This window comes from Triticum dicoccoides, chromosome 4B (genome assembly GCF_002162155.2).
Source record: "Triticum dicoccoides isolate Atlit2015 ecotype Zavitan chromosome 4B, WEW_v2.0, whole genome shotgun sequence".
NCBI lineage: Eukaryota > Viridiplantae > Streptophyta > Magnoliopsida > Poales > Poaceae > Triticum > Triticum dicoccoides.
This window is the reverse complement of record NC_041387.1, coordinates 653,006,961-653,023,170: the sequence shown is the minus strand read 5'-3', so window position 1 is coordinate 653,023,170 and position 16,210 is coordinate 653,006,961. Positions and strand designations below refer to the sequence as shown.

Sequence of the window (16,210 nt, the reverse complement as noted above, 5' to 3'; positions counted from 1 at the left end):
TGAACTCAATAAAATGTTCCTATAGAATTTGCACACAAAGTAGGACCAGACACAAACCATACGGCTTCTAGTCATGTAAATCGAACATTGTACGTAGAAAAAATGCTACAAAAATACTGCAAAATTCTTGAACCCTTCACCACTTACCATTAAATGGACATTCCATTTGCATAACGTACACACACACTCATGACACCAACCATGAAGAATCCAATCAAACCAAAATATTTACACCAAGGAACCAAATACATGACCACCACACCACCATTATTATCATTGTGCTAGTGTAACATACAAGTAGTACTACTAGTATACATGGAAAAAAAATATAATACCGATTTGACTGACTAATCAAACCTAAAACCCCAACAGAACATCAAGCCCACCAACCGGCTAAACGAACTAAAGATCTCACTGGCGAGGAATATCGGCTTGCGTCACCGACTAGTGGGACCCCCACAGGCCCCATCCCCTCCAGTTGAACACGCCGGCGACCGCGCCCCACACCCGGCGCCTGCGCTCCTCCGGGACGTCGTCGCGGGCGCAAGACGCGGTGGTGGCTTCCTCCTCTTCCACCGTCTTCTTCACTTCCTCCTCCCTGCCCTCAACCACCTCCGCCAGCACAGGAGCCGCGGCGTCCGAGGTCTCCCCCTGCTCAGGCAGCGGAGGGTCAACGGCCGCCGACGCCTTGGCCTTGCCCCTGGAGGAGGCCGCTCGCTTCTTGCGGCGGCGGCCACCCTTCCCCTCCTCCTGCCGGGCCAGGTGCTCGTCGAAGGCCTCAATGGCCCGGTGAATCGCCTCGCGGTCGCGCTCCGGGGACCCGTCCCAGCGCGACCAGTACGCCGTGTAGCACCCGAAGCACCCGCACCCGAGCTCCGGACGGTGGGGCTTCTTCCCGCAGCCCTCCCCAGCCGCGGAGAGCTCCTCCCTCGCCGGCGTGGGCGGCGCCGAGGAGCGCAGCGAGGCGAGGACAAGGTACGCGAGCACCTCCTTCCCCTCGGGCCCCAGCGGCGCCGCCATGGCGAGCACGACCGCGGGGAGCAGCCGGAGGAGCACCCCCTCCGCCGTCTCGCCGCCGGCCACCGGTGGCGACGGCGACGGGTGGACCTTGCCCTTGCCCATTTCTTGGAGATTGTCTCCCGAAAGCCTCTCGATGTTTTTTTTTCTGGTGGGATTGCTTCGATGTTAAGCGACTTTTGGGTTCAGGTGGGGTCGACTGTTTTATGCGCGGGTTAGAGGGTCGGTAGTGGGTTTGGTGCGGCGTGATCTTTCGTGACCGTGATGGCGTGGGGACGGTCTGGCCGGCGGATGGATCATCTGATAAAGCCACCAATCGGCCGAAGCTCTGTTGGCTAGGGCTCATATGATTTTGACGCTTATATTTTCTTACAACGTGTTTTGTTCATTGGAGTTAAGGTACTAGATTTTCTAGAATTATGTATATATTGTTTTTTTTAAGATTCTTAGCATTAGGTGAGATCTAATAGAAAAATCGAAAGGGTTAAAGTGGACAAACCATCTTGGACCTTGATAAATGCCACGCGTGTGGCACGAAGCAATTTCGCCCAAACGTTTTTTGATGGTAAATTTAGTTATCCGAGGATGGCAGCTTTAGTTATGAAGTATGTTAATTTTTTATTTGGATGGCAAGTTTCAGGCTTTTTGACATTTTTTTGGATGATAATTTTAGTTATAAAAATTTCAGGGCAGTGTTACTAACTACCACACGTGTGACACTTATCATTTGGGTAATCATTTATTCTTGCTGATATTTAAAAGAGAGAGAGTGTGTGTGTGTGTTTCTATCGAGTGGGTTCCATGAGTCAATGACCGTGCATAGAGGGGCAAAATGAACCACCCCTTCATACACACATGGTCAAAGGGCAAAACACCGGATACACATCAACAAAAGGACACGAGTGCCAGAAAACATGTAAATGAGATTTTACAAAACCGTTTATGCTAAAAACATTATCCATGACATATTTTTGTGTGGAAAAGGCAGAAAACTCTAAATTAGAATATGTCCACTTTCAAAAAAATCCGAAAGAAGGAAAAGAAATATTGAAGTCTTTGGGGAGCCCCACGTCTTCTACCCCTAAAGGTGACCACACTGGATTCTTCCTTCACTTGGATGGACCAACACCATAAACACAAGAGAAAATACATTCTACCATGCACGGTATATACCATGCATGTATCAGCCAGGTTATCTTTGAGATTCGGATCCGTGCATGTATCTGGTCTTTGTGTTGCTTAGTTCACCTCAATTTATGCATGCATCTGGTCTTTGGGTTGCTTAGTTAACCTCAATTTATGACCCCTTGTTCTATTAATTATGTCATATCAATCAGTCATTATTTCTCCTGACAACTTTCCTGTAGTTATTACCTTGAAAATTTCTCCTCTCACTCACAAAGTAGAGACGAGTAGTAATACACTCACTCAGGGTTTTTTATATGATTCTAAAATTTAAATTTATTTTATCTTTTGAACAGTAAGTTTGATTTATGATACATTTGCAAATTTATGTTCCTTGTGAAGAGAACATTGAAATAAGATCAGTCTTGAATATATTTTCACAAGTTGCAAAAGGGGGAGGCATCCAAACGGAAGAACACTATTTAAGAAAGGCTGACACACACAAACTGACCATGTGACAGAAAGGTCGAGAAAAGTAAGACGTACAACAGGTTAGTACATTGTGATTTGTTTAGGACCCTGAATAAGCGGCTGATCAATGCACGGTATATACCGTCCATGGTAGAAAATGCACTCCCATAATCAAAAGGATTGTCGGGGCTGAGAGCCAGGGGAGAACCTATGTACAAGGTTGTGGGGGCGAATGCCCCCATAAAATTTTTCGGCCCACGTATACCAGGCCTAGGATATATATCGTTTGCCCCTGCTCAGCCCAGGCTATTTGCCCCCACCTTTTCTAAGCGGGAACAGAATGAAACGACCATAATAAAAGCGCTTACTATCTACTCTTGATTCAACACACTTCCACTGTAGTGTTTGAGTGGATCCTGCTACCTCCTCTCGAACCATAATAGACTAGTATTATTATTTTATCATTGAATCGTTTATTTCTCTTGAAATGAAAATTGAAAGTTGAAAGTTTCTAGCGATTTTTCTGTCGACGCCTGCAACTCTAAGCAACGTGTAGGCCGCCCCTCCGACGGATCAGCCTTGATCTGCAGCATGCGCCCCGGCTGGCCGGCCGGGTCGCCGTCCCTAAGGAGAAAAAAATACGTGCGCTACTCATCAATCTTTCAATCAAGGTAAGCCCTAGGTTCAGTTCTCATTTTTATCTTCTAATTTCGTATTTTCAATCTATTCTGATTCCGTGTTTAAAAGGTACAAGGTAATTAGGTTGATTTAATCTTGCTTTACGTAATCATTTCATATGAATAAGTTTGAGCACATGGGAGTAGAATAAATCTCTGGACTATGTAATATTCTGCCTTTATGTACTTCAATTTATTTAGAAAGCTAATGGACAATTTTTTCTTTGCAAAATCCACAACTGGTAGTATGCTTGAAATAGTCGATCTATCTGAGTAAGCTTACTTGGGATCCATCTAAAAGAAGGATACTTACAAATTTTAATATCAATCATCTAAATGGAAGGTAATGTGCTCAAGCTTATGTTTTTATCAATCAACGTTTACATTCTCTCTTTACATTTAAACACTTCTATTTTTCATGTAGCTTGAAGGCTAGAATTCACGGACATACCAACAAAAAGGAACGGCATATTCATATTTCTCAAGTTACTGTGCCTAAAGTGGTTAGTTTACTTTTATTTTGGCAATGATTTTTTTTCATAATTACGTGTGATCATATTACTTTTTTTTCTTTTCTTTCACACTATATCTATATGTATGCTTTGTGTGGTCAGTTTCTTAAATTATCTAGCCATTAGTTCGTATACATGTTTATGAAGAAAAAAAGTTCTATACCTCTTTGCCCCCTCTCGGTGTTTCATCCTGGCTCCGCCCCTGCTGAGAGCGTACACCTGCCATTTTCTATACTTGATCAGGCCAATCCTGTACACACCCCGCTGAATCCATGGGTAAGGCTGGAGCACGCATGATCATAATGGAGATAGAGCTCTGGACAAAACCTCCACAAAGCAATGTCTGCATCCGTCATGTCCACGACCCCAGAGACACAAACCTTGCTAGATTGTGGGATCCTAGAGCACGCCAAGTCGCCTCCGAAGCCACGACGATGAGCCTAGAGACACAAACTTTGCTAGGTAGCCGATCCGGAAACACGCTAAGACAATGGCTCTGCCAAGATGATGATTCCTAGAGGCACAAACATTGTCAGCTCACCAGATCCGTGAGCACATCAAGCCTCCAGTTCCTTAGCCGCCAAGATGGCATCATCGGGAGACGGAACAAACTCTGGCACTACTATTTTGACAACACACCACGTACGCCAACCCGACGACACTACTGAACACATACTCGTCGCCCAATCTTTACTGAATTATATATATGTGAACCAAATTAGATCATAACTAAAAATCCTGGTAGGCCATGGCACCAAGTTTCATTGGGTCCTTGTGTTACAAATGTTAAGGCAGTTCAAGTGCACTATATCATACTCAGTCTAGTGACATCAAATAGATGTTTAAATATAGTTGTCCTAGTGCACAGTATATCTTAGTTTGCATCTCAAACAACTTTAAGCCTCTTCCAATGCATAGGTGCTTAGATGGGGTGCTAGGTGAATTAAAAAGTTAGCAACTAAAGTCGTCAATGCATACGTGCTTAGTTTGTTGTTGCTAAGACTAGCCACAGTGGGAGTAACTTCAGTAGTAACATCGAGTCCAACTCAGCAAATTTGCTTATGTGGCAATGAGTTAATGAGGAGAGAGGTAGTTTGAGTAACTTAGCTAGTTACTATAACATTAATGTCCCAATGCAACATGAGTCTATAACCTAATAAATGAAGTTTTGCATGTCACCACACTTATGTTACTACCCACAATGAAGGTAGTAACATAGTCTAGGGATATGTGTATGTTACTCTCCCCTGTGGCTAGTCTAAGCTTCCTTCATTTAAGTGGTTTGTATAGGTCCGCGCGCTTGGTATTAGTTCTTTCCGGGGTCAACAAACTCCCCTCTCTCCTCTTAACTACCTTGCCACATCAGATATTTTTGCCTATGTGGCATGCTTTCTTGCACATGTACACCATGTAGCACTGGGAAGGGCCTCAGGCCTCTTCCAATGAATGGATGTTTAGGTAAGGTGTTAAGTGTGTTAAAATCTTAGCAACTAATGTTCATTGTGCATGGGTGCTTAGGGTTTTGTAGCTAAGCTTGCTTTATTTAGACTAGTCATAGTGGAGAGTAATTTACACTAGTGTCATGCATATGACACTAGTCTATGCTATTATCTTTATAGTGGGGAGTAACATCAAGGTAGTGTCATAGGTGGTTGTATTTATTAGCTTGAAGACTCATTTTGTCTTAGGAAGTGTTATGTGATGGTAACATATTATGTTACTCAAAACACCTCTCTTCTCATTAACTATATGTGACATAAGCAAACTTAGGTTGGATGTAGTGGGGAGTATCATGTATATGATACTAGTGTATGATACTACCTCCCTAGTATCATGTATTAGTATCATATTGTACTTTATTTTTTGTCATGCATGACACATAGTAGCATAGCATTTATTATGATATGGTATCATGATATGATAATTAATCCTCTCTTTCTTCATTTAATTACATGCCATCTCATCAAAATTGCCTACTCCCATTTACGACCAACCTTATCTTGATCGAGTTACGCTATGTTACTAGCTAAGTTTTACTCCCACCACGACCAGCCTTAAATGTTTAGCAATTATATCACTTCATGCATTGGTTGGTAGGTATTTTGCATAGATCCATGTGCTTAGTACTATTTCCTTCTGAGGTCCCCGTAATGCTCTCTTCTTTCTTTAATTGCTTTGCCACATCATTTTTTGCCTAGGTAGCATCCTTAACATCTGCACACAGTGGAGCACTGGGAGGGCCATCATGAAAACATTGTGTCCTCATGGCACGATCGCATCTTTGTGCTACAAATGTTGTGTACTTTGAGGTACAGCCTATGCTGACCAACACATGCATATATGATTATTGAACTTCTTTTCTACAACTTCCATATAGTAAACTTCTTTTCAATCAAATGAACCAAAATAAACACAGAATTGTGGGCAGACTGGCCCGAGACGGGTGGCACCCTAGCTAGAACGAAGCGTGGCAACTTAGAGCATGGTTAATAATATCGTCAGCTACTGAATATATATGATCTTGCCACATCATTTATAGCCATGCTTATAACTGGTAAGTTTTTTTAAAGGGAACAGCAGGAGCTCTGCTTTTGCATTATAGTGGGAGAAGGAAACAGACAATACGAGTACAAGATCCAAACATAACAGGATCTCGGATAAGAAAGAGCAACTCGAAACATTCAAAAACTACTTGAAAAACCCTTTACTTTACCTTATGCTATCACCACCTCTACATGACCACTCGCTTCAGAGAATAACTTTACATCATTTTTTATCAAATCAGCCAACATTAACACAGTCATCTCTTGCTGTTAACAAACCCTCCTGTTGCGTTCCTTCCATAAGAGACAGGCGATGTAGGCCGCCAAAGTGATATCCTCATTCACTTTGATCTCATTCCTCAGCCGGAGCAGAGCCTCCTTCACCAATCTGTAATTGACTTTGTTGAAGACAAACCGACAAGTACAATAGTTGCATATAAATATGTACTATTACCTCCGTCTAGGAGTCATTCGTGTAGTTCTAGGTCATCGATTTGAGCAATTAAATATGTGTTATATGTCATGAAAAGTATATCACTAGATTTCTACATGAATGTAGTTTCTAAATATACATTTTTTGTCACATATAATACATATTTAGATAGTTAAATTGTCGACCTAGAACGACGCGAATGACTTATTCACCGAGACGGAGATAGTACTTTTTTGATACATGGTCCATCTCTCTCACACACAATATGCTTAGGAGCATGTGCTGCAGCCGGCTGTTTCAGTAGCCCGTTTTCTTTCTCTCTTCTACAACTCATCCAAAATATAATATTCAAAGCCTTACAGCCCATCTGAATCATCCTACAATATTGTACCCCTCCTCGGTACTTGAACACATGCCTAGGAATACTATCTCTGTCCGGGTTTATTGGTCCCCATTGTATTTTGTGCCAAATTTTGACCATAGATTAAACTAACAAAATGTTCACGCATGTCACCAAACATTATATTTTTGAAAACTATGTTCAAATACGAATCCAATGAGATAATTTTTCTTAACATGCATTAACATTTTGTTAGTTAAATCTTTAGTCAAAATTTGGCACAAACTACGAAGAGGACCTATAAATCAGGACGGAGGTAGTACATGCGAGTACTTGCTGTTATTCATCGGAACGGGGCGAGTAGAACGGTCAATTTCATTTCATGCATTTTACAGCTTTGGCCTCATCGGATTCGACGACCACTTTTAATTACCTCTTCCAATTCCCAAGACGTCACATTTTAATCACTTGCTGATTAGTTCCGCGGACCCATGCTTGCGTGATTTCCTCCTCCTTGGTACTTAGGCTGGTCATAGTGGGAGGTAACCTAGACTAGTAACATGCATACTACTAGTCTATGTTACTACCTCTATAGTGCATAGTATCATATAGTAGTATCATAGATGGTCTCATTTATTGCCATGCATGATATATAGTAGCATCATATTTATTATGTTACGGTTTCTATAACCATCTTTCTCTTCTTTAATTACCTGCCACATAAGCACGTTTGCGAGTCCCAAGTACATGTTACTACTTAGGCTGGTTATAGTGGGGAGTAACTTAGACTAGTAACATACATATGTTACTAGTCTATGTTACTACCTTCATAGTGGGTAGTGTTATAGGTGTGGTAACATAGTTGCCTTCATTTATTACTTTGTAGACTCATTATGCATTGGAAACCGCTATGTGATGGTAACATATTATGTTACTCTATTTGCCTCTCTCCTCATTAACTACTTGCCACATCATCATTTTTGCTTATGTGGCATCTATGTTACTACCTATGTTACTCCCACTATGACCAGCCTTATGTTACCCTCACTATGGCCAGCCTTAAACAAGCCACAGCAGAGGCCACCGGGCACCGGCATTTCCCTGCCTCGCCCCTTGGACTCCACCTGAACCAGTATGGCCGCCATCAACATCAAGCTCGCCGTGGACAGATCCTGCAACCGTGTGTTGTTCGCCGACGCCGGCTCCGACTTTGTCAACGTACTCCTCTCCTTCCTCACTCTGCCGCTCTCCGCCCTCCAGTGCTGCGCCTCAGGAGCGCCATCGCCGGGTTGCCTCTCCAACCTCTGCGACAGCGTCGAGCGTAACAGTAGGCTGCTGAAGGTTGAGGCCTGCCATGGCATGCTTCTCACGCCTGCTCACACCGATGAGTTCCGGTATGTATATGTACCCTATGCCCTCTCGGCCATCCGTTTTTTGCAGTGAGAAGGACTAATTAATTCTGTTTTTCCTGATCTATTGCCAGGTGGTGCAAGTCCACTCACATCCCTCCCGGAGGGGCCAGGCTCGGCTCGTCATCTCACAGTTCCTGCAAGTGTTGGCTAATCATGGCTAGAGTTTTGCATGTCTTCGAGCAAGTGGGCAGGATAGGCACGAGTACAGACTTTGTAGATGACAAACAACGTTTTGTGATCAGTGATGACATGAGAATCAAGCCAGCATCCACCAGCAGCATGCAGTCCCTGCCGCAGGCGTTTGGTTCTGATGGGACCGTCCATAACTTTGAGGTGGTCGAACAGTTGGTTGGATGGGAGCAGGTAATAATTTTTTTTTAGTATGTAGTATATGTGACGTCGCATCAATATGAGATTGTTAGTACTCCCTCCGTTTAGGTGTTACGAAAACCAAATAATCCCAAAACACTTAGGCGCGGTGCATTAAATTCTACCTCGTTTCTTGTTTCTTTACATATCAACCAATAAGAGATGTGGGGTGTGCATGCTTTTAATGACTTGAGACTACCAAACACGGCATGCAGTGGTTAGTTCATTGCATGCAATGCTATTAATTAGCAAATGAACATTAAGTTCTCTTGTTTTCTCCTCCTCCTTGGTCACGGTGCACAACCTAAGAAGACTTACTCACCTAGACGGAGGGAGTAGAGAAAACCGGAATCATTTTTCAGTACTAATGTCTAGTTCTGGACTCGTTTGTGATTCAGGTTTTGTCCATGCTGAAGGCCTCTCCTTCATCAAATACAGTACTCACTGATGCATTTCTTGCAAATGGAACCGATGACATGGCTGCCCGTGCTACCGTGAAAGTGAAGCCGAGTATCAATCACAAAATTCTACCGTCCGATCAGGATGCTGCAGGTCTCTTTTCACAAGAAAGTAAGATCAAGGTCTTCTTCGACACCCGTGAGAAGAAGGTCATGTATGCGGAATGCAACCATGAGTTCATCGACCTGCTCCTTGGATTCTTGACTTACCCTATCAGCTGTGTGATCAAAACCACGGGGCCTGGCGCTTGCCATCTTGGAAGGTGGTCCGACAATCTCTATGGAAGCGTCACCGATCTCCTCAATGCTAAGTGCTTCACGAGATGCCTCGCCCCTATGATGTTACTGGATCCAAGCGCTATGCCGTTTATCGCTTTGAGCAACATGACGTGCCATGCGGCCCTTAACTGCGGCTGCCCCAAGGATGATATATTACCGTACTGCTTCCGTCGTGAGCTTGTTGAGAGCGGGAGGTATGTAGTGGATGATGATCTACTTGTACATCAGGGCTCTGCCATGTCTGTGATGAAGCATTGGTGTGGGAGAAACAAGGTTATGGTACTGGAAATGGACATTACCATCGGGAAGCCGGAGGTAATCAAGATTAAACTATTGCAGAACGTACGGACGTACCTACCAACTGGGTAATTCGGTTTGCTGGCATTTTTGTAATTGATTTTTGTTATATATGTTGCAGGCCCTTGCGCTGCTGAGAGCGATGCTTACTTCGAAGGCGGTGCTCACCGCACAAAGTTCCTTTGTAGCTCGTCCTACATAGAACCTCTTATCTTCAGCCCTTCAACATTGCTTTCAGATCCGTACTCTTCAACTAACTTGCAACAAGCAGATTTCTCTTTTTTGTTTCTCTTAAATGAAAGAACATATGGACTTCAAACTTTCCAGATCAAACAAACTTTACAACTTCAATGTGTGAAAAAACTTTCAGATTTTTTGGACCAACATAAATATACAAAATGTGAATTTTTTTGATTAAAAAAATAAATTTTAGCATTTTAAATGCATGAAAAAATCTGAAAGTTTTTTCCCACGTAGTAATTAGAATGTTTTGTTGTCCTGCAAAGTGTGAAGTTTATACGTTGTTTTGTTTGAGAGAAACAAAAATGACAAATGTGCCTGCACGGATCTTGATGCCAAAATGGATGGCTAAGATAAGGAGTACCGTGTAGCTCCAGCTACACAAAACCACACTCGTGCTCACCGACGTATTCATCGACAGGCTGGAGGAACATTTCTCCCAGAAGAAGATACAGATATTCGCTAAGATCGCCAAGGGTAAGACCATAACCGTGGAGGTTGCGAGAGCCGACACCATTGCCACTGTCAAGAGCAGGATCAAGGATAAGGTATCCATTCCAGCAGGATGTCGTCATGAGTTGGTCTACGGTAGCAGATATCTGAAAGAGTCGTGCACCGTTGCCGAATGCAACCTCGTCAGAGAATGTACCGTCACCTGCGAATTCTACAAGAAGTGATAGATTATATAGCCGGTCGCGACGAAGTCTGCTGGTTGTGCAATCGTTTTGTTGTTTTGGTTCTTTTTGGGGTTGGAAGAGGCATACTTCTCCTTGAACTGGTGTTTTTAGGGGCTGGAAAACTGGTTGTTTTTAGTGCGTGGTCATGCGTTCATTTTGTTGCTGTTCAGTAGAGGAGTGCATTTCTGGTGAGTGCATTTCTGGTGAGTGCCCTCCTGTAATGGCCTTCGTCGGCCAGTGCGCTTGCAAAGGTCACAGCTAGCTGTGAGGGAAAGTCCAACACACTCATGCAAACGGACGCTGATTTTGTTTGCTATTTGTTCGTTTGGTTCGGCCGTAGGGGAGGCGGCCATCCTTGTCCGCGCCAATCTAAGCATTGCGCCCAACCAGCCGATCCATTTCATTCGTCTCACCGGCTTTTTTCAATAAATATATTTTCATCATCAAACATAGCTAGTAGATTGCAGTATGAAGCTAGAATTCATGCTGGCATACAAATTAATCGCATCTCGGACATAGTTCATGCATCTCGAAACCATGTAAATAGAAATCATTTTCATGTCACCATTTTTTTCCGCAACATGGCAATTTACTTTAAGGGCCTTTGTAAATTATACTTTACCTTACGGATGACGACAAATGTACCTTACAGTTGCCATGTGACCTTGGCAAATTTACTTTATGGACCATGCAATTTATTTTGCAACATGGCAAACTTAATCATCTTAACCATGGAAAGTTTACTTCTTGAACCATTGCAATTATTGTATTTTTGAATCACCCCAATTTTATTGAACAATGAATGGGAAATTATATATTTAGACATATCAAATTTATTTTTGGTACCATGGCAAATTCATTTTTTGCACCATGGTCAATTTGTTTTGGAACATAGCACATTTGTTGAAGCAAACCATTCTAAAGTTTTTCCATCTACACCATGTCAATTTGATTTTTGAACATCCCTTGGCAAATTTTGTTTTCATGAGACTGTTTTATGTTTTTTTTTTCATGAACCTATTTTTTATTAAAATTTCCCTTGAATTTATGCATTATGGTAGAAGAAAACTTCTAATATTGCCATCTGTAAAAAAATATTTTTATTAATGTTTTAAGCAAAAACATGCCATTTGACAATAAATTTTTCCAAAACTTTCCATGTCTTATAAATTAAAAATGAGAATTTTGGCATCTAAAAAAACTTTTTTGCCATGTTCCCATTATGAAAATGGTAAATTTTGCTATGTGACATGTTCAAAAATTCATAAAATTTTACCAATTCCATATATCATCCCGTTGTGTTAGTTGTTTATATGTTTTGGCACTTGATGAATTTTGGCCAGTTTCATGTAATATAGCATGAAATTTTTTATAATTCATGCTTCCTTGTATTTTTTTCTATATCACACTTTTTCATTTGTTTTCTACAAAAGTAGTCAGCTCGGCCTAGTCCGCTCTCCTGCATGCTGGTGGGCCAACTAGCGGACACACTTGAATTCCACTGCGACAGAAAAAGGATAACGTTTCGGGGCCAAATCCTAGGAAAATCCTATTTGCCGCTTGCTGCGTCAAACTGCTGGACCTTCGAACAGGCGAGCGACCGAGCAGCAACGCAATGGGTCAGCCTGTTTAACCGTTTCAACGCCCTGGGAACCTTCTAGACGTTCCCAGCTGGTTTTTTCTGGTTTTGCAAAACTTCTAGAATGTTCCTTGAATCGTTCTTTCTTTATTCTGTATTTATTTTTCTCTTTTTTCTATTCTTTTCTCTTATTTTTCTTTTTCTTTTTTTTCATTTGTTTCTTTTATTTTTTTATTAAATTAAAAATTGTGCACAATTCAAAACAAAAATCATGGTTTCATAGTTTGTGCATAATTCAAAAAAAATTCATGATTTTAAAATTTGTTCAGAATTCCAAAAATGTTCCTAATTTTATAATTTTGTTCACGAATTTGAAATTTGTTGATGTTTCAAATATTGTTCACAATTTGAAAACTGTTCACGCTTTTATAATTTTACTCACGAATTTGAAATTTATCCATGTCTCAAAATATGTTCACAGTTCGAAAAATATTCACAATTTTACAATTTGTTCATGAATTTGAAATTTGTTCATGTTTCAAAATTTGTTCACAATTCAATAAATGTTCGTGGTTTCAAAATTTGTTCACAATTTGAAAAATGTGCGGTTTCAAAATTTATTCACATTTCAAAAAATGTTCACGGTTTCACAATTTTTTTTACCTTTACAAATTTTGTTCTAGAATTACAAAAATGTTCACAATCAAAACATTGTTTATGATTTTCAAAAATGTGGCAGTTTTTGAAAAAATTGTTCACGGTATTCAAAAGTAGTTGCGTTTTACAAAACATTCACGATTTTCTTTTTTCTTTTCTTTTATCTTATTTTCCTTTTTCTGTTTTTCCATTTGTTTCTTTTTCATTTTTTGTTAATTTAAAATTTGTGCACAATTCAAAACAAAATCAGGGTTTCAAAGTTTGTGCATAATTCAAAAAAGAAATCACGGTTTCAAAATTTGTTCAGAATCCGAAAAATATTCACAATTTTTTAGTTTTGCTCACGAATTTGAAATTTGTTAATGTTTCAAAATTTGTTCACTATTCGAAAAATGTTCGCAATTTCAAAATTTGTTCACAGATTCAAAAAGTTCACGGTTTTATAATTTTATTCACGAATTTGAAATTATTCTTGTCTTAAAATATGTTCACAATTAAAAAAATATTCACAATTTTACAATTCTTTCATGAATTTGAAATTTGTTCATGTTTCAAAATTTATTCACAATTTAATAAATGTTCGTGGTTTCAAAAATTTGTTCACAATTCAAAAAATGTGCGCTTTCAAAATTTATTCACATTTCAAAAAATGTTCACGTTTTCATAAATTTTCTCACCTTTACTAATTTTGTTCTGGAATTAAAAAAAAGTTCCCATATCAAAACATTGTTTATGATTTTAGAAAATGTGGCAGTTTTTGAAAAAAATTACTCACGATATTTAAAACTAGTTGCGTTTTACAAAACATTCAGGTTTTTTTTTTGAAAATGCATTTGAAATTTCGAAAAAAAACGGATTTGCGCTCGGTAGTTTGTTCTTAAAGGTTTGTGTTGTATACTGAGCATTAAAGCCTTCTAGCTCCACTGATAGTAGCGCATTGACGCTAGGATGAGATTCTCGATTCGATCCGTGCTCGGCGATTTTATTTTTGTGCTACAGTAGACCCCCTGTGCGTGCGAGCGACAACCTACCATAGAGAGCAGCAAGTAGGAGCTCCCCCAAATCTTATTCCGTGCTTAAGGTGCCGAAATAAGCCATCTCGACCACGTGCTGTTTCACCCGTTGTCAAGTGGGTCGGCCCAATAAAAGCGCTCATTTGAGCGGGGTTGCACCTAGGGATATAAACTTTCCTCATAAGAAAACTAGGGATATAAACAGATAGGATCGGACCGATAACGACTTTCTCATATCATTTACCATATTTTTACATCGGATTCAGAGCGGAATGGATAATCGAATGTGGATTTAAATGCGGATTTTATCAGATCACGTATTCAGACCGGAAACGAACAAAATAAATCGGATCATACATGTTTGTGCAGGTATTCAATGACTTGTGGATCGTCTCCTATTGGATTAATACCTTGGTTCTCAAAACCGAGGGAAATACTTACGCTACTTTACTGCATCACCCTTTCCTCTTTAAGGAAAAACCCAACGCAAGCTCAAGAGGTAGCATGATCTAATTGGGCGTTTGGGCTTGTCGAATGGGCTAAATTAATCGGATAATCATATTTAATAATCTCAGATAATCCACAAAAATACTAGATAATCTACAACGGATGTATAGACTAGACAATCCACAACTGATGTATATTAACAATACCATATCCGTCGGATGTCCAATGGACCAAAATCTGTATCAGCATCCATATCTGGTGGATTTGTGGAAGTACATACCATATCCTCAAAGTGGATGCGGATGCAGATTCGAAACAGATATTATCCGTACCATTTACATCCCTAGTCGCACCCCCGGCATGTCGTAATTCTCACCCCTCTTCTGTGAAACTTCCAGAAGCTTCTTGGCCTAGTTTTGGAAGCTTCTAGTCCAGGTTTTTCTCTTTTCCCGCTGGATTTTTTTCTCATCGATTTTTTGTTTGTTTTGCATCCGGTTTTCTATTTGTTTTTTCTGTTTCTTTGTTCCTATTTATTTTTTCATTTTTGATCTCTTCTCTATTTTTTTTGTTTTAAAATTGCATTAACTTTTTCTCTTCAAAACGTGATTTTCTTAAAAATTGCAAACAATATGTTTCTAATTGTGAACTTTTTAAAATTCATGAATTTTTTCCAATTCGTGAACATTTTTTAAAAATCACAAAATGAAAGTGCGTTATATAGATTAGAGGGGGGTGAAAAGGCGATTTTTACAAATTCGTCACTGAGGAATTTCTAGGTGACGAAATTTCACTACTAGGGAAAAGCTTATAGGCAGACGCTTACTAGTAGCGCGGGTTTATAACCCTCGCTACTGGTACTTACTAGTAGCGCGTGTTTTTACCCCTCGCTACTGCTAAGTTGATAGTAGTAGCGCGGGTTTTTAACCCTCGCTACTACTAAGCGGTCTCTACCGTGCCCTCCCGGGATATGCCATAGTAGTAGTGAGTGGTATGAACCCGCGCTTCTAGTAAGTTGATAGTAGTAGCGCGGGTTTATACCCCTCGCTACTACTAAGTACGAGGTAGATGAAGTCCCCATATCCTTGGCTGAATCCCTCCTCTCTCCCTCTCTTCATAGGCTCTCCGGTGGTGAGGTGCTCCTGCCCAAGCACATCTCCTCCTCCATGGAGCCACATGAGTCCGCCTCCTCGCATCGCCGACGTCGAGGAGCTCGCCCGTCTTCCCCCTCACCTCCATGCGACCACGACGGAGCACCTCACCACCGGTACCTGCCCCGACGCGCCCTCCATCTCCTTCCTTTCTCCCTTGTTTCTCTTTTTTCCTCTCCATCTCCCTTTGACTTTACTCACCTCCCATGCCCATGCTTGCGCAGGTCGTTGACATGGCCAACCAGGAGCTCTCCGCCTTGGCCGCTAAGAGGATCCTCACACCGTCGACTTGCTCTACACTAGATCTGGTCCCTCTCCAACAGTCGTCACCGGATCTGGTATGCCGCTACCCGTCCGCACCTCCGGCAACCCCTGGCGTTGCTGGATCGAACATTTGACACCATTGACAGCATGCACGGGGTCGAGATTTTTTTGTTGTTGAAATTAATAGTAGTAGCGCGGGCCACAGACACACGCTACTACTAACACACGTACTAGTAGCGCAGGATGCACCAC

At 41.2% G+C, this 16,210-nt stretch overlaps 2 protein-coding genes across 2 annotated transcripts; one reads left to right on the top strand and one right to left on the bottom strand.

Moving 5' to 3' along the window:
- Positions 1 to 206: 206 nt before the first annotated feature.
- On the bottom strand, positions 207 to 1,377 carry LOC119292062. The gene has a single exon (XM_037570892.1). The coding sequence runs from the start codon at positions 1,120 to 1,122 to the stop codon at positions 445 to 447; it is 678 nt and encodes a 225-aa protein (XP_037426789.1). The 5' UTR covers positions 1,123 to 1,377; the 3' UTR covers positions 207 to 444.
- Positions 1,378 to 8,252: 6,875 nt separating this feature from the next.
- On the top strand, positions 8,253 to 10,850 carry LOC119292977. The gene is made up of 5 exons (XM_037571604.1): positions 8,253 to 8,512; positions 8,602 to 8,893; positions 9,298 to 9,951; positions 10,055 to 10,093; positions 10,551 to 10,850. Exons 1-5 carry the CDS (start codon positions 8,253 to 8,255, stop codon positions 10,848 to 10,850), a joined length of 1,545 nt encoding a protein of 514 aa, XP_037427501.1.
- The last annotated feature ends 5,360 nt before the right edge of the window (positions 10,851 to 16,210 follow it).